This window comes from Pistacia vera, unplaced genomic scaffold (assembly GCF_008641045.1).
Source record: "Pistacia vera cultivar Batoury unplaced genomic scaffold, PisVer_v2 Contig188, whole genome shotgun sequence".
NCBI classification, from domain to species: Eukaryota; Viridiplantae; Streptophyta; class Magnoliopsida; order Sapindales; family Anacardiaceae; genus Pistacia; species Pistacia vera.
In genome coordinates this window covers 748802-768836 of record NW_022195981.1, presented here as the reverse complement: position 1 = coordinate 768836, position 20035 = coordinate 748802, and the positions used below count along the sequence as shown (strand labels likewise).

General features: G+C 35.8%; 1 protein-coding gene across 1 annotated transcript; it reads right to left on the bottom strand.

Annotated features, from left to right (window-relative positions):
- Positions 1-14653: 14653 nt before the first annotated feature.
- LOC116127045 (UDP-glycosyltransferase 83A1-like) lies at positions 14654-17393 on the bottom strand. The gene is made up of 2 exons (XM_031412717.1): positions 17336-17393; positions 14654-15638 (listed from the first exon to the last, which is right to left on the bottom strand). The coding sequence occupies exons 1-2, from the start codon at positions 17364-17366 to the stop codon at positions 15358-15360; spliced, it is 312 nt and encodes a 103-aa protein (XP_031268577.1). The 5' UTR covers positions 17367-17393; the 3' UTR covers positions 14654-15357.
- Between the last annotated feature and the right edge of the window lie 2642 nt (positions 17394-20035).

The window sequence follows — 20035 nt, the reverse complement described above, 5'->3', positions numbered from 1 at the left end:
GTATTTTGAGTATTTTCAGGTTCAAACAGATAATTGAAGGGAAAAGAATGATGTCGATGGAATTCATGACGTGTAGGAACAAACAGTACAAGAATCGGAGTTGAAACGAGAAAGTTGTGACGCATCGAAGATATAACATAAAATCTAGAAATCCTTCAAGATGAGCGTGCTTCGATGTTTCTGTCATAACTTGAGCTGTAGAAATCTGAATTTGACGATTCTGGTGGCGTTAGAAATCTTATTCAGAGAGCTACAAAGTTCATGTTGATGACTTTACCGAATTCTGAATATCACGGATGCCTTGGATAGAAAGAACTATCACCACAGCGATTGTTCTTACCGCTGCAGCGATGGATCACGGGCTTGTTATGTTAATGCATTATCCTAATCCGAATCTGAATGGGCTAAGGCATTTACTCTTTTTCTAAGCTAGATCAAAACCCTGGGACTATAAAGAGGGTTCTTTGAGAAGTTTTAAGGGAGTTTTTTTAGAGAAGGAGAAAGGACGGCTACTATTTTGGAGATCGGAATTCTTGCATTTCTCGTTCGCCAATTAGAGAAGTTTTTCTATTTTTCTTTCTTGAACTCATGTTATTGAATATAATGGTTGTTTTTATTACTGCAACTATGAACTAAATCTCTTTTCTAGGGCTAAAGATGTAGCCCAATTTATGAATATGTGTTGATGTTATATTTATTGATTTCTTATTAAGCATTAATTCTAAGTTTTATTATTGTGTGTAATGCTTTCAATTCTTAAGGATCCGAGGGTTGAATGATATCATCGGTTGGGTTGAGATCAAGAGATGAAACCTAATTTGTAATAAAACCATAGATTGAACGAACGCTAGAGATAGCTTACTGCAATCTATGAGGCTCTGGTAAATTCTATAAGACTTAATGATCTCTTAGCTTCTAAATCCAACTTAGAGATATTTTGGGTTGTTGTTTAAAGGTTAATTCACTAATTGCTTGAGAGAAAATTAGGGGAATATTAGGGAGTTTGACCTTTAGAATAAGCTTAATTAGGTTAGTAATAATCGTCAATACATATGATTAAATTGGTGTGAAATCTGTGCCCTAGGGTTTAGCCATATTGATTTTTATACCAAAGTGATTCTAAAATTCTCATTTCGTTTAGATTTTAATTTGTTTTCTTTTTCATTAAAGTCATTCATAAAATTCTGTTTCATCAAATAGCAATAAAATAGACTAGTTTGGTACTTGGTAGATAGTTCTCTTGGGATTCGATACTCGTTTACTCGAGCTTTATTACTTGCACGATTTCATACACTTGCGAATAGCCTGTCAAGTTTTTGGCTCCGTTGCCGGGGAGCTTTATTACTAAGTTTTTGGTCTAGCGTCTGTAAGGTAGTCATTGTACCAATCAAACCAGGTTCAGTACATCTCGGTGCCACTTGCTGACAAGCTATTCGCAAGTATACGAAATCGCATAAGTAATAAAGCTCGAGTAAACGAGTGTCAAATCCCAAGGGAACTACCTACCAAGTACCAAACTAGTCTATTTTGTTACTATTTAATGAAACATAATTTTAAGAATAAATTTAATGAAAAAGATAACAAACTAAAAACTAAACAAAAGAAGAATTTTATGAATAATTTGGTAAATAGACCAATATGACTAAACCTAAGGTATAGATTTCACACCAATTTAATCCTATGCATTAACAATTATTGCTAACCTAATTAAACTAATTCTAAAGGCCAAACTCCCTGATATTTCACTAACTTTCTCTCAAACAATTAGCGAATTAACCCTTAAGCAACAACCCAAAATATCTTTAAGTTGGATTTAGGAGCTAAGAAATCATTACGTTCTATGGAATTTACCGGAGCCTCATAAATCGCGGTAACCTATCTCTAGCGTTTGCTCAATCTATGGTTTTATTACCTTAGACTAATTAGGTTTCATCTCTCAATCTCAACCCAACCCATGATATCATTCAACTCTCAGATCCATAAGAATTGAAAGCATTACACAAAATAATAAAACTTAGAATTAGTGCTCAATTAAAAATCATCAACAATAACGTCAACACATATTCATAAATTGGGCTACATCTTTAGCCCTAGAAAAGGGATTTAGTTCATAATTGCAGTAATAAAAACAACCATTGTATTCAATAACATGAGTTCAAGAAAGAAAAATATAAAAACTTCTATAATTGGCGAACGAGAACTGCAAGAATTACGATCTCCAAAATAGTAGCTGTCTTTTCCCCTTCTCTCTCTAATCTCCTAAAAACTACTTAAAGACCCTTATTTATAGCACTAGGATTTGGAGGTTTCTTAGGAAATAATTAAATGCTTAATCCATTCAGATTCGGACTAGGAGAATGCAATAACCCAAACAGGCTCATGACCCATCGATGCGGTGATAAGGAATGGTCGATGCAGCGATCGTTCTTTCTGTCCCATGAGTCTGTGATCTTCAGAATTTGGTAAAGTCACCAAACAAGATTTTTAGCTCTTTGAATAATATTTCCAACGCCACAAGAATCATCAAATTCCAATTACTACAGCTCAAGTTATGACAGAAAAATTGAAGCATGCTCATCTTGAAGGATTTCCAGATTTTACGTTGTGTCTTCGACGCGTCACAACTTTCTCGTTTCGACTCCGATTCTTGCACCGTTTGTTCCTACTTGTCATGAATTCCATCAAAATCATTCTTATTCCTTCAAACATCGGTTTGAACTTGAAAATACACATGTGATCCCATAAAAGGTATTTATGAAAGAATTAATTCAAACTCCACAAATTAAACACATTTTTCCACAAATAATCAATTAAATCACTAAAAAAATATATACTTTCAAGCTCTTATCACTTGCAGGTGAGATAAGAGCTCCACCGACATTTATTCTGTATACCGTCTCAAGGGCATTGCTCTTTTCAACTTTGTAAGGATTCACTTGGCCAAGAAATTTTAATGGTTCATTTCCTTCTTTGGTATAATAAAGATTGGGGGGCATGGATGATATTTCAATTCCGTTGATAAAAGCATATGCATCTTGGTAGTTATGACTTCGAGTGAACGTTATGTTTAGCCTCCCATCTTCTTCAACGTTAATGCATAATTCTTTGTGAATGGTATGTTGGTCATAGGTAGTGGTAGTAGTTGAAGAATTAAAGTTACTAAGAAGGGTAAAAGAACCAACTTTGATAGAGAATATTGCTTTAGAACGCTCAAAACCTTGATATGAAGCTGGATAGAAATAGAGGCGGATGAACTTTTGACCTGTCGAAATAAGGAATGTGTAGGTCAATTGAGAACGAGAAAGTCGGGCTGTCAAGTAGATTTTGTCGATGATGCTTAATGATTCAGCGTTTTTTGGTAATTATGGGGGGAAGTATTCAGGTTTATCAATATCTCCAATCCAAATCTATTTGCCAAAGCATCTGATGTCTTCTTGGCAGCCGTCAAAGCTGTCGTTATCTTTTTAAGGCCTTTGGGTTTCTCGGCCCATATCTCTGCAAGAATGTAACAAATAGTAAGTGACTCATCCCGACAGAAGCCGTATGCTAGCAGGTGGGGGATTGTAATGATTTTGTTAATGTTATGATGTCCGTCGGAATGGTCGCTGAAACGCTGAAGCCTCTACAAGCTCGCGATGGGGAGATAATTATGCTCGATGTTAACTACGTAACAAGGCAATTTGGTTAGCTAAAATACAAAGCTTGAAAGTGATCCTCACACGTACAGTAAGCCAAAATCTTACTCGCTTTCAAGGCGAAGGCGCTAGTCTCCTGGGCTTCATACATGAAAAATTGTAAGTCCTAGTGTGTGACCTTCTTTGGGACATCAACCAGCCCATTGAAACGTACCTTCCTCGCTTTGGAAAGGTAGTACATCTAGTCTTGCCCTTTTTTGAGCCTATACAGATGGATGAGCTCCTCGACGGATAGCTTGCCCAACTCAGCGATCATGTACGCTATGTACAAAGCAATAATAATGACATAGGAATTTGCAAAAAGCTGAAAGGGGATGATGTCGAACCGCCTTGGCACGTCGTCAATAAAACGATGAAGGGGAATAGATACCCCACATCTCAGGAGGGTCTCAAAGGTGACCACCCATCCAAGTGGGGGATTCTTTCGAGAAATGTCCCTAGGGGCCATCAAATTAAGCTGCAGCGCATAGACCACCCTTATGCGTTCTAGATCTCTGACGGTAATCGAGGATTGTGGCTCTCTTCGCAGCCTATGGACTGGAGACCGAGCGGGTAAAGCTAACTGTATCGAGGCACAGTCGGAAGAGCCCGTCACATCAGGGTTCGAGCTTCATGTGACGATTTCCTTTGAAACCTCAGGAGTTAAATCCCCAAGGACTGCCGAGCACGTGGGCGAGTTGAACATGCGGTAAATTGTGTGATTGGTGGAGGAAGACATGGTTATAGCTCGTTTCTAGGTACCTAAAATGGAAGCGAACATGTGTTAGAGCTCAACCATTTCAAACTTGCTTTCAGTTCAGGCACCCAAGATAGCTCGCGTCACACAACGAATGCATGCGACCTACCCCAAGTTCCAGCGGCAACAATGTTAAACCCTCCTTAAACTTAGGACTGCCAGAGCTGTATTCAACAACCTTACTAAAGCCCTAGAATATCTAGTGTGGCCACGATAGTAGCCACCCCTTGACGCAAAAAGGGGAAAAACGAGTAAATGAAGGGAAGAGAACCTTACCGGAATGAAAGAAGTGTAGAAACTCGTCGAAAAGAGCACCGTGACGATGACGAACAACAACAAAGTGGATAAAGATGCAGAGAACTTTCATGGACTGAATGAGCATTCTGACGACCTCGCCACCTTTTATAGTGGTTTGCATGGAAGATGAAAAGGCAGGGTTTAATCATAGCTGTCAATCTGCAGTGAATCTCAATGCTTCATTTGTCAAGCAATCTCGGCCCTAGACATGGCCACGCGTCATCCATCTGCGAAGGGCGAGGAACCATTGGACTGTTTCACTAACAATCATCTCCTCAACTTCGCACGCGAACAGCTGTAGTCGCCCACGCGTGACGAAATGTGACTGACAAAAGCTGTCACATTTAATGCAACATGACCACTTCAAAATTACATTTTTGCCCTAACTTTTCATGTTCTGAGTTTGGCAGGTATCGCGGGAAGTGAACAAGTGTGAAGCACGTTGACCAGACATGAGGTCGACCCTAGAGCTCGACCGAACTTGCATTCGGAGACCTGTTGGTGATGCTGAGCTTGGCATCAAATCAAGTAATAGTCTTCGAAGCTTGAAACGAGCGTCAAACACAAGAGGGTAGATGTTATGTGTGATTTTCCACTAAGCTCAGGCTACCGCGAGGCTATAGCTGGACCCAAGACCAGTTCGACTCCACTGGTTGTTCGACCAAGCACAAACTCGTCAACACATAACTCGACCTAACATAAGCTAGTCGTGAACAACCCGAATGATCCTTCAATCAATTCTTGGATATCTTCAGATCCCATATATTTTGAGAATGACCAAATCAACATCAATCTCTATGCGATCATAGCGCTCAATTACGAGAATATCAGAATTGCAGTTTAGATCAATTGTAATCCCTTTATTTTCGCTCTTTCCTTTGCACAAACCTTGTATATAAACGCCCACAAATGATAAAAAATGGATTACGACTTTGACAGAGAATTCACATTGTAAGCTCTCACAGCAAATACAAAAAATAGTGGACGTAGGCTCAAGAGTTTACCTCGCTGAACCACTTAAAAATTCTCATTGCCATTTATTTTATTGCACTTATATATTTGTCTAATGCTGGTTACCCGTAATCACGCACACATCCATTCTGGTCCTGTCAAGGTTGATCAGAATCCTCTCGTTGATGCAGATTTCTGTATCAACACTGATCATCAAACCTCTTGCGTTTATACAGGATATATAGTCAATAAACACCAAATCATTATGTACTTTAATTTAATTTTTATAATTATTGTGTACTATCATAAATATTCTCATAAGTTCTTAAATTTTATTATGAAGAGGTCAATGGTAATTTTATTAATCTTAGGCATGAATTGAAACTGGATTGTGGAGAACCGCTACTTGACATGACATATCTAATACCAAGTGTTAAAGTCATTAACAACACTATTATCTATCTCAGTTTCAACACTATACCACCATCGAAAAAGAGAGATACCCTGTTTATAATTGAATCTAGAAGGAGATGAAAATAAGCAGGCCCAACAGCATCAGAATTGATCATCTATCGCCCAAATGGATGATCAATTTTGATGTTGTTGGGCCTGTTTTAGACTATATTTATTATCCTTAAATATATTTTGTTAGTTATCTAATTTAATTTAATTATATGTTTATTTTTGTTTTTAGTGAATAAATTTGGAAGGATGGAGAAGAGTCTTTTAATTCAAGTCTTTCATATCCAAGGAGATTAAAGGCCAAAGAGCAGAAGGAGAGAGGAATAAAATAAAGGGGTAAGATGTAATTTTACATAGCTTTGTAAGCGACCATAGCGTGAAACTAAGGTTAATTAATGGTGTGGGCTAGAGCTGGGGAAAAAAAAAAAAAAAAAAAACCAAAAATCAAGCCGAAAACTAAATCGAAAAATTGAATTTTTCCACCCGTAGTATGGCCCAAGTTGTTATTAGGATGGAATATGGAATTGCTTCCTAAGCGATTATTTATTTATTTATTTATTTTTTTACCTGGATAATTCAAGTCGGCTTACAAGCATCTCAATTAATCTTCTAGGACTCTGGAACTACCGATCAGGTCACAATTTTGGTAGCTACCCCTATTAGTAACCGATGAGAAACTCGAACTCAAAACCTCTTGAGTAATACACCCAAAAGTTTCTATCGAATCACTCAACCATCTAGAGATAGTTTACTAAGCCAAATTTACTTAGAAGCCAAGTTTTATAAAGGAAAAGATTTTCAACACAATTTAGGGAGAGGAGTTGCATCTTGGAGGATTGAAGACTTGGTGATAGAGGCTTATCAGCACCACTTCGGTTTTTTTTTTTTTTTAATAATTTTTTACAGTGTCTTTTGAATCTCTTAGAATGAGAGTTGATGAAACCTATGTTTAATGATTAATTTTTTAATAATATGGTATGATTCATTTATATGTGCATCATAAGTAAAAGATCATTGTTCTTGCTTCTTATTTAATTAGATATATTCTTTCATCTAAATGTCACGTATTATTGATAGTTAGGATTGTTTAATTAACTAAACCATGTAAATTCATTTTTATTAAATTTTCTTTGATTTATGGTTTTTCATTGAATTGGATTGTAACACCCAACATTGAGGTACATGATTTAAATTATGTTGTATAGCCCTTAGTAAAATTTTGTTAGAATTATTTTAAGAGAATATGAAGAAAATGCCTTAAATTTGCATTAAGGGTAAAATAGTCTTTTCACTCAAAACTAGTTAATTTTGTGGGGAGTGAAAAGAGATAGAAAATCATAGAGAATTCAATAAAAGTGAAGGCATTTTGGTAATTGACTAAGGGACAAAGATGGAATNAAAAAAAAAAAAAAAAGGAATACGAATAGTTCATATTTTAAATATGGACTTTGTTTGGTTGATCATGACTTGCTCATGTGAGTTGCCATTGGCTACATTTCTAGTTGCATCCACTTTTATATTGTAGTCTCAATTATCTCCCCCAGTTTCTGGACGTGGATTCAAAACTCAGACTTTAATTATATAAAAGGTGGGGGACAAATTGAGTCAAAACAAATTCATTCCGTGTTTTCCATTACCAAATTGTTTGAATAAAGTGATGAGATCATTTCAATGGTTTCCACTATAATTATTTCATTCAAAGAAATGGATTCATTCCAATTTTCTTAATTTTCCTATTACACAAATCAAACTCTATCGCTCCCTCTCTTTCTCTCTCTCTACTAACTTAACTTAATTTAATTTCTTTGTTCATAACTGTTGGAAATAACATAGAATAACATATATCCTAACATAATCCCAAGATTATAGTCACCATTGCAATCACATTTGTATATAAATGAACTACAATGAATTAACACAGCATAAATACCTCTTTTTCTTATCTCTGAAGCAACAAAATTAATCTGGAAGAAAACCACGAAGTGTATTTCTATTTTCCAAATTCTAGAGAGAGAGAGCGTATTTTTCTTTTACGTTTTGGTGAGTTTTTTAGTGAGTAACATTTTCTAAAAGAAAAAACCTTCCTTTTATATGGGAACGGTTCGTGAGAAACTGCCTTTAGCAGTTTCCACTTCTCACACCCCTTCATCATGGGTGTATTTATCCAATGTCTCTCACTCACACATGATGAGACTTTCTCTCTCTGTGCTTCTTTAAGGTTTATACTTTAGTAAATATACCGTGTGACCATGTATACTTCGAGAGCACATTAGTCATATATCTGTTAGGAGTATATAACTTCTCGAATTATGAAACTCAGGTTGTATGTTGTATGCAATACTATAGATTACTTATCACATTTTTCTAACAATCTCATTTACAAAAAAATATCCGTTGTATTCATAATTATGTTCTATCTTTATATAAAAGTAAAATATAATTGGTCGACCAACGAATACACGTGATTATAATGTGATAATTAAAAATCGTAATATTCCTCTTTTCTCGATTCTTGCAACTTTAATTTAACTTGCTTTTCTAGAAATGTCCCAGCAGATTGAATTTATCTTAATCCTTTGGTAACACTCTAAGATAGCAATCATTAAATGAAGTTTTCAAGAAACAGAATAGAGTAATNTTGAGTCTTCTTGATGGTCAAAAAGCAAAATGAGGATCTAACATAGTCTTTCGAGTTTGAGTCCCCATGTTTGCAAATAGGTGTGGTCACTAGAGCTTTATTTATCTCGTTAATAGTTTTACGTCTCGAGAAATTAGTTGATGTGCACACAAGTTAGCCTAAATAGAAGAAGAAAAAAAAAACTATTGTACTAATTTACTTAGGAAAAATCAAATGTTGCTCAAGCTTTAAAACAAGTATGTAAAATTGCCCTCATGTGAAAAATCAAATCAGTTGATATTGTTATTAAGATAAGTTTTCAATTAATATGTGGAAATGGGTAATGTATGGCTTTGTTTTAAAAACCAGACCAGACCAGCCGGGACTCGACAGCTTCTCTGGTCCGGTTCAAGTCTTAGGGGGGTTTTCATAATATTTTAAAATTATAAGAGTTAATTGCAATTTTATAGGGGTGTTGGAGAGACATGTCAAAATTTTAGGGATTAATTAATAATTTTTTTGAAGCATTTTTTTAAATAAATAAAAATTTTAGAGTTTAATTTGAACTTTTTAAGAGAATTTTTTAATATATTAAAATTTAAGTGATTAATATGTAATTTTTAAAAAATAAAATTATTATTAATATCATCGACCCAACTAATTAGATTGATGGACTCGTGCCTCGTTTTAAAACAATGATGTATGGTTGACAATGCTTGCTCAATTCCCAATTCCATCATTCAATTCAATTCAATTCAAATTTCAAAGCAATGCAGCTGCCTTTTGCCGATAAAAGGCAGGTACACTGCTTTTAAAATTCAACCAGTGTACCTCAGTAATCAGCATATACACAACTAGTCAAGGCGACATTTCTACAGCTTGGTGGGCTGATAGAGATCTTTCCACAGCCACATGAATACGAGACATTAATTACAAAACTTAGCTACAAGTTCAATGTTCCTCCAAATATCCCCATCATTTTTCGTTAAAGAAAAGTCGATCTTAACTTGTAGAAGACTTAGCAACATGATTTTCGAGCTTACTGTTGAAAGCCAAGTTTTAGCATTTTGACTTGTTGACTATGCTTACTCAGCATTCCATTTAGGTTTAATAAAAGCATATCTGATTTTTATTTTGAAAATATATTTCATATAAATAAAAAATATTTTTATTAATTTTTAAATATAAAAAATATAATTTTTATTTAAATATAATAGACTCTTTAAATTGAATAAAAATACTCTTTATTTTTAAGAAAGAAACTTAACGAGAGAAAGAATTAATGAATAAAATTTATAGAAATTTGTAGTTTATTAATTAAAATTAGGATAAAAAGTAAAATTTGACTCTCTAAATATAGAGAGTCAAACTCACTCTCTAATTTATATTTTAAAGATAAGGANGAACATACATATTCATTTAATTAATTATACCAATAATAATTATATATTAGATTTGGAATCAAAAGTTAACAATTCAACAATCATCATCCAAAATTCCAATTTCCAATTATCATAGATATAATTAATTGCAATTCTAAAAATATATTTAGACACAATTATATAAATATAAATCAACATCAATTCACATAAAATTTTAAATTTTAAATTTTAATAAATAAAATTAATTCCATTATGTAAATAGAATTCAACATGTAATGAAATTAAAAACAAACAATTTAAAAAAAATTAAGTGTACAGCCACATTCCTAAAACTGGAAAGGATCTGATAATCCTTATCCTAAGGTCTTTATCTAACTTGTAGTTAACCCTAGGTAGGGGAACTCCCAGTTTCTTGTGATGTCCTTTACGAGTGGAGACTCCTATTGATGCACCAGCTGTCTTTTTCACACTCCAATCTATGTACTCCTTGATATAGTTGTTGACTAAACGTCTATAATTTTCATTGTCATCTTTAAAGTTATGAATTTTCAGCTTGGTCCAAACCATATCAAGGAGACCAACGAGATTAGCGTAACCAAGAGTCTCTCTTAGAACTTGATATTTCGACTCATATTCCTTTAATCCCCCTATCCAGACAATTTCCTGAATCTTTTCATTCACATGAATGAAATGATTTATGAGTTGCACCAACTCATCCTCTGTGTCTCTTAAAATCAAGGTGTGAGTTTGTAGAGTTCTAATCATGTTCATAACCCTTTCCCTTTGAGCGGGTGTTCTAACAACCATTATACGTCTATAACGTAACATTTTTCTGTAACAAATACAAAAAAAACTATTTATTTATCAAATAAAAGTTGACTATATTTGATAAATAATATATATACGTGTTTATGGTTCAATAACAAAATTAGACTCATAACAATATACCAAGTATGCAATTTTATTCTTTACAGCAAAAGAAAAAATAATATTAGAATACTTCACGCACCCTCACGCGCCGACAGAAGCTTTCACGCGCCCCCACTTGCTGCCAGAGTATCACATGCGCCCATACAAATTCGGGTCGGGTCGACCCGTTTCCACACTCAATCGGTTCAATACCAACCCGAGTTTGACTCGTTTGACTTTACAGGTCGGGTGTTGACTGACCTGTTTGCTCTTACGGGTTAGGCGTTGACTGGGTTTGACTGACCCGTTTGATCTTATGGGTCGGGTTTGACTAACCCGTTTGGTCATATGGGTCGGGTCAACGGGTCAACTTGACCCAATTTTTTATTTTGGTTATGGGTTGGGCCAGATAGGAATATATTAGGTTTGTGAATATAGTTAACACAAAAACAAAATTAGCCCAGTGGTTAGGGTATTGGGCTTCAACCAAGGAGACTTGGGTTCAAGTTGCACCAACGACGTTGGTTTGAATTTTTTTTTTAAAAAAAAAAAAAAGTAAAACGGGAAAAACGACATGCCATTCATAAGGTTGGTTCAAAAACAACATGTCGGTTCTTGTTGTCTTCAACCTCTGTCCGGGTCTGCAACTGGGTACCCGACTCTGAAATTAACCCATACGAAACTTGAAACTTCAAAAAGGCATATCTAAGTCATTTTAACTCTATTTTTTATGATTCAAAAACCATTTTCTTCATAATTTCATAAGGAATCTCTTAGTCTAATTATCATTACCAAAAAAGCAACTTTTTATGTACAAAATTTGAAAAAATCAGAACTGCATTTATCAACCATCAACATGCTTGAACATGAAAGTACGAATTTGAAACAATATATAAACCAAATGCTCTGATACCAATCTTTGAAATAACATAGAATAACATATATCCTAACATAATCCCAAGGTCATAGTCACCATTGCAATCACATTTGTATATAAATGAACTACAATGAATTAACACAGCATAAATACCTCTTTTCCTTATCTCTGAAGCAACAAAATTAATCTGGAAGAAAACCACGAAGTGTATTTCTGTTTTCCAAATTCTAGAGAGAGAAAGCGTATTTTTCTTTTGCGTTTTGGTGAGTTTTTAGTGAGTTACCTTTTCTAAAAGAAAAAACCTTCCTTTTATATGGGAACGGTTCGTGAGAAACTGCCAAANAATCTTCAGCGACTTAACATCAATTCAGCCTTCAAGGTCTAGATACATTGACTGTTGGAAATGGTAACACCTTACCTATAGTGCATATTGGTTCTATTAAATTGCGTACAACTGCTTCTTCAAAATTTTTGCTGTTACGACAAGTACTTCATGTGCCTGAAATTACCAAAAAATTGATTTATGTATCTAAATTGCTTGAAGATAATTTTGTTCTCATAGAATTTATTGATGACACTTATTTGATAAAGGACAAGGATATGGGGAATCTATTACTCAATGGAGTACTTAGAGGTGGCTTATATCAGCTGCAATTGTCAAGCCAACGTTTACCTGCTTTTGTAGCATTTTGTACTCCTGTGGTCTGTTTAGTAGCTTTGACGCTGTCAAAGCTTTTCCTATGAAACCTAGCAAATAAAATGGATACTGGCACCAAAGTTGGACATCCAAATTATAAGGGTTAATTTGTAATTTTATAGGGGTGTTTGGGAGATATATCAAAATTTTAGGGATTAATTAGTAATTTTTTTGGGGTATTTTTAAATTAAAAAAATTCAAAAAAATTGTAGGAATAATTTAAACTTTTTAAGAGAATTTTTGTAATATATTAAAATTTAAAGGATTAATATGTAATTTTTTTAAAATAAAATTATTGTTGATGTGATCGGTCCAACCGATTGGACCGGTTGACCCATGCCCTGATCCGGGGTTTAAAACAATGATGTATGGTTGACTATGCTTGCTCAATTCCCCCATTCCATCATTCAATTCAAAGCAATGTACCTCAGTTATCAGCATATACACGACTAGTCAAGGTGACATTTCTGCATCTTGGTGGGCTCACACTGATCTTTCCACAGCCACATGAATATGAGACATTAATTACAAAACTTAGGTACAAGTTCAATGTTCCTCCAAATATCCCCATCATTTTTCGTTGGAGAAAAGTCGATCTTATATAAATACTTCAAGATGTTAGGCATCAAATCAATGAATATATTGTGTGCGGTAAATCCACCATCGTGGCTTCACGTCATGTGTCTCAGGAATGCATTGTCACCCAGCCACATTTCACCATGTTAGAGAGCTATTTCACTTGTAAGTTTATCAATTATTATTTCATTAGTAAGAATCAATTTGTACTGATAGTAAGGCTACGTGTCACCTCATAGGAGAGTTATTTCATGTGCAAGACTACCCTAGGCCGCGTGTCCCTTTCTATAAGGGTTACTTCACCAGTAAGTCCATTAAAGCAGCAGTATATAAGGGGGTCTCTCATCCTAAAGAAATGATCTTTTGAATAGTCTATTTTCTGGCTATAGAAACTGTCTCATTTGTGTTGAGGATTGAGATTGCTTGTATTTAAAAAAAAAAAAAAAACAATAAAATAACAATGGATTTAGGATTTGCACCTTGTATCTGAACCACTTTAAAAATCTTCAGTTCTTTGTATTTATTTATCACTTTAGCATTAATCCAACACTAAATTATCAATTTATTACAAACCCTTGCGTAAATTCTCATTAGATTTATGTACTTCTCATTGGTGCGAAAAAATCGCATCAACCGAATATATATCATTTATGTATGTATTAGTTTACATGTCTTTTCAACTCTAACAATTAATATTATTTATTAAAAAAAAAATCCATCATACATTAGATGTATCATATTATCCATAGATCAAGTGGATGAATATCATATCATATATGGATTATTTTGTCTTTGTTAATTTTAACTATCTATATGATATATTGATAACAAGAAAATATATTATGTATTAAATGTATCACATCGTATATGTATCAGGTTTATGAATATATGTCATTAGTATATTATTTCTCTTTTTAATTCTAACAAACAATAATATTTGTAAATTTTAAAATAATTGTATAACATAATTTTGTTGGTTTGACAGATAAACAATGTAGTGCATTTATTGCATTTACATAGTGCTTTCTCCTTTTGATAACAAATTATAAGATTTTTGGATCATAATACCCTTACCATAACTTCTTCCTTCTCTTCCTTTATATCGTTGTTGATATAGAAATCTGCACCAACCAGAGAATGCCGATTGACCTTGTCGGAACCAGAATTGATGTGCGTGTGATTTAATGAAAATCAGTAATGAACAAAAAAGAAAGAATCATAAATAAGAACACAAGACAATTTTTAAAGTGGTTCGGCAAGTTAGAACTTGAGCCTATGTCCACTACCTTAGTTGGAGTCTCAGTCAACCTGAATATCTTCCTTCCAAACTGAGCCAATCTAAATATTTTCTCTCCTAATAAGGAATTATCCTCTCCGGATTAACCGCACAACAATAGCCCCCCAGTTTTTGGAGTGCGTANCAAAGCTGTGATTTTATATTTTATTAACACTGAAGGAGGGAGGTGAAAAATGAGGTCAAAGATAGATAAGGTTTATTCATTCAAATTTAAATTTTTGCGAAAGCAAGCTGAACTGTTGGGGAATGAACTGTTCATTTTTCTTTCTTGCAAGCAATTGTTAGAGAATATGAATATTATTAGGGGTGAGCATGAAAATAGGTTCTATGGCAGTTTTCTTGAGTGCTAAAGCTCTTTCTTTAAATTTTTCATCACCAACCACTTGATCTATCTTGCTTTTAACTTCTTCTCTTGTAATGATTCCACTTTCGTCTCTTTTAAACCGCAATCCCACCTACCAAAGATCACAAATGTAGCTCTCGTCGATGAACTGGTCAGCAAAAGTATGGCCAACATAAGAAAGGAAGCCCATTGTTTAAACCTTCCATGGTTGAATTCCAACCGCAATGGCTAAAGAAGCAGGCAATGGAAGGGTGACTCAAAACCTTCTGTTGCGGCGCCCAACCCACCATTTTCCCACGGTTGGCTACCCTTTCTTCAAACCCATCTGGGAAGGCTTCATTGGCACCATCAGTAATGTCTGGCCTAACAACCCACAGGAATGGCTTGTTGGAGAGTTCAAGTCCTAGTACCAACTCTTGGAATTGGATCTTGTCTATAACTGTGAAGCTGCCAAATGCAACATAAATGACTGAGTTAGGCTGTTGTTGATCAAGCCATTCCAAGCATGCTGAGTCTTCTTACCAGAAGTATCCTGTTGAATTTCCTTGTCGGTTGCTCGCCAAAAGAGGTCCTATTGGAAGCATATTTGGAACCAAGTTGAATGCTCCAGGTTCAAAGCCACAGGTTGAGTTGCCAATAAGGGTATCTGCAACTTTCACAGCTTCTGTGGTCTTCCATAAATAGTCAAAGAGTATCTTTTGGGCTACGCCGCCACCAATGTTTGCCCAAATAAAGTTTGTACTGTTGATTTCAGGCATGTTGGGTGCAAACTGAATCATTCGTTTCTTGAACGGAGTCCCTGGAAACAAATTGTACACAAAAAAGACGGTGATTCAGTGACTTTTAACTTGCACATGGTCTGCGAAAAAAAATTATTTTCTTTTGAATGCTTAGTCTTGAAAGACCTTCTTACTTTTTCTCTGCAGAGCATAAAAAAGTTATGGTATTAATGAAAAATATATGTATAAATAACACAAGAAAGCCTAACTGTAGCACTACACGTAGCACAAGTTGTTTCTGAAAGGAAGTGGGGTTATTAATCATACAGGCATTGGAAGCTGGGTTCTTCTGTTTAACTATTAATTGATGCTTCTTCAAAGACTTCCTCGTCCTTATTCTACTCATTTCACAGACAGAGAGAGAGAGAGAGCACCGTACTGTGTTGGTTTTCAGGAGAAAGAGATGGGAGAGAGCTATTAGGGTTTTGTAACCCCTCTTTTTCTTCTTTCTAAAGTCTGAATAATAAGTAGAAGCAGTAGTGGTGGGCATCTCAAGAGTAACAGTAGAAAAAGTTTCACAAACCATTAAGATCGATTGATCCAAAGCAAGTAAAAGGGAATTGATGAGCTTATTCCTCGCAATGCAAAAGACTATTACAAATTAAAAACAATGACTTTGATTCTTCGAATAAATGATAAAAAGAAATACACGATGGAATTAAAACCCTGTTGTGATGGCAGAGATTTCCTAGTGTTATTACATGTTTATTTTCCTAACAATGATCCATCATCACTTGTGGCCAGTTCCTATGCCTTGATCCATTCAATGAATTTGTTCAAACACTGTTCGACTGACCACCTTCTTTAACAGTTTCTATGGCAGTTTCTTGAGTGCTAAAGCTCTTTCTTTAAATTTTTCATCACCAACCACTTGATCTATCTTACTTTTAATTTCTTCTTGTAATGATTCCACTTTCGTCTCTTTTAAACCGCAATCCTACCTTCAAAGATCACAAATGTAGCTCTCATCGATGAACTGGTCAGCAAAGTATGGCCAACATAAGAAAGGAAGCCCATTGCTTAAACCTTCCATGGTTGAATTCCAACCGCAATGGCTAACGAAGCAGGCAATGGAAGGGGACTTAAAACCTTCTGTTGCGGCGCCAACCACCATTTTCCCACGGTTGGCTACCCTTTCTTCAAACCCATCTGGGAAGGCTTCATTGGCACCATCAGTAATGTCTGGCCTAACAACCCACAGGAATGGCTTGTTGGAGAGTTCAAGTCCTGTGCCAGCTTGGAATTGGATCTTGTCTATAACTGTGAAGCTGCCAAATGCAACATAAATGACTGAGTTAGGCTGTTGTTGATCAAGCCATTCCAAGCATGCTGAGTCTTCTTGCCGAAGTATCCTGTTGAATTTCCTTGTCGGTTGCTCGCCAAAGAGGTCCTATTGGAAGCATATTTTACCAAGTTGAATGCTCCAGGTTCAAAGCCATAGGTTGAGTTGCCAATAAGGGTATCTGCAACTTTCACAGCTTCTGTGGTCTTCGAGAAATAGTCAAAGAGTATCTTTTGGGCTACGCCGCCACCAATGTTTGCCCAATAAGTTTGTACTGTTGATTTCAGGCATGTTGGGTGCAAACTGAATCATTTGTTCTTGAACGGAGTCCCTGGAAACAAATTGTACACAACAGACGGTGATTCGTGACTTTTAACTTGCAAAAAGTTTACAGAGGAAGATGGAATAGGGTAAAAACGAGTTAGAGCGTGTTACCATTACTGTCAATGATTCCATCATCAATCATCTTTGGAATATTGTAAAAGAAAGCCAGAGTAGCCACTGCTGCAGGCCAAAGGCAGCCTTCTTATTTTCATCTTCTCTGCAACTTCAAGAGCAAATCCAATCGTCCCATCAGCAATCACACAAACAAGCTTATCTTCTTCCACTCTGTGATCTCTTCTCAGCTCCTCCAGCTTCCCAGGCATCACCTTCGGCATTGCTGCACATAGCTTCCCTATATCATTTCTATCCTCCCCGGGTTCCAATCCATCTGGAATCGACACAGACGGATTCCATCCCCTATAGAATTTTCCGGTAATGCGTTGATGACCCGGTTATAGTATGATCTGTGTGTGACAAATGTGACTCTGAAGCCATGCTTAACTAAGCATAATGAAAGCTCCAGGAAAGGAATTACATGGCCTTGGGCAGAAAAGGAATAACAAGAATATGGAGGACTATTTTAGTTTTCAGTTTCCTATATGTTCCTATGAACACAATTTGCTTTGTTTATAATGATCAGCGTGACTTCCCCTGAAATCTCGGTGATATAAAAAATGGTTTATTAAGTCAAATCTCTTCTTACGCAACTTATTTCAAGATGGAGGCAAGCGAAAATTTGCTTTTTTCAAAAGTGTGGCCTAAAAAAAATCTTTTTATCATATGCCAAGTTGGTGTTAGAGTCATGAAAGTGACTCTATTTTGGTGATAAAAATACCCCATGTGTGATTAAATTGAAGTATATTGAGATAATTAAGAATTTATGAATTCATTCACGAAAATCGCTTCCTAATATTTTCTTATGAATTTAACGTGTTTGGAATGATTTGGAAAGTATGAGTTGATATTAGGTTGTGGTTTATGGATTGGGTGATTTTGTCTCATTTATGCTGTTTAGGGGGTAAAATGTCATGTTTTAAGGGGCTGATTTTGTCACTTTTCAATTGTGTAGGGACCAACTGATATTTTACAATTTGTTCTGTAAAAAAAAACGCAGTTCGCGTTTTCAGGGGGGTGTCATCATCTTTTCTGGCGACCCTTGTCTTCCATTTTCGGCGACCTCCAGCGACTCCTCGGCTTCCTCGTGCACAGATCGTCGTCATCCCATCGTCCTGGACCACCACCGCGAATCACGAAGCAGCCGCGGCGTTTCATCTTCCACCACCGCGACTCTTCGTCTTCCAGGCCAGTTTGGCCGTTTTCCATAACGTTCTAGCTCCCCAAGGGCGATCTCCCTTCCCCACGGTCGATCTGCACTTCCCTAGCTTCAGCCGCCGCGAAAACCGTCGGAATCCGCGATTAGTCTTCCAGGCCAGATCCTGCTCTTTCCGACGATTCTCACCTCCCCAGGACCTGATCTGAACTCCCCATCACCAGAGCTTTCCATCGGTACCTTCGGATCCCATTTCTGCCACCGTTTTCGAAGACCGCCGAAAAATTAACGTTTTCCAGCGAAGTGCGGCTGTTCGTATTCCGGGCTATCCGTTGATCGTTTTCGCCCCTTCTTCGCATCATATCGCTGTCGTTACCTCCTCTCCGCCACGGTCAGCTCCGTTTCCACGTTTCGGCCTCATCATCACCACATGAGCGGTTAAGCTCGCCGTTGTCGTTACGGCATAGGCGAGATCGGGATTGACTCCACGACACTCCTCATCAGCTCTCGACTAGTTGGATGAGCCCAATTATAGGACATTTGATATTATTGTGCTTCGATTATATTGTTTTTTCGTCATGATTGATTTCGATACTTCAATATGATTTGAGCATAACTTGTGATGAATATTGTTGTCCATTATGATTTAATGTTTTCATAGAACTTGCTGAATGATAAACGTTTTTGGAATAATTAAATGATGAATATTGTTTTCATTACTTCGCATCGATTGTAATTGAGTTGCGTTCGATTTAATTTAATTTCTACTATTGTTGCGTTATTGGAGTTGGTTGATTGGATATTACGTTGACTAATTGTATTTGTTAATCGCGTACCAACCAGTGGTATTGCCTTGTAGCATTATCGATGTTCAATGATAGTCTTTAACCAATCGAACTGAGTGATCGGGAGACAGGATAGATTATACTAGAGTGTCGGAAACATTTCACTGATTTACCTTGCCTTGTAGGTTAGGGGATCGTAAAGTGGAGGAGAATTGTGTGAGTCGGTTCTCGTGTCGAACCAAAACCGTAACGACAATATTTTTTATAAAGTCTTTATTTGTTTAATTTCACTATTTCATTATTTGCATTTAGTCTATTTAGTTTCATTATCCATTGCCATTCATTTCCGCTACTTAAAATCCATTAGGTTGTTAGTCTGCTCCTGTGGATTCGATCTGCTTACCGCTACTACGGTATTTAGGTTTATTTTTAGACCGTGACGATCGGTTCTAACAAAATTTTGGCGCCGTTGCCGGGGAGCAACATGCTTTTGACTTTGTGTGTTTGGGTAGTTATTAGTTTTTATTCTAGGTTTATTTTAGTCTTTGTTGTTTTGTTGATTTGTTTGTATATTTTTTTCTTGTGATTATTTGTTTGGGGAATTGTTTAATTTTTGTTCCATTTAGTTTGTCTCTTTGCATTGTTAGTTAATTATTTTCTTTTTAGGTTGTTTGCTAATTTCATTTTTACTTTGTTTTATTTTATTTTCATTTTATTTCATTGGAATAGTTCATTTGTGTTTGTTTTTGTTTTGCA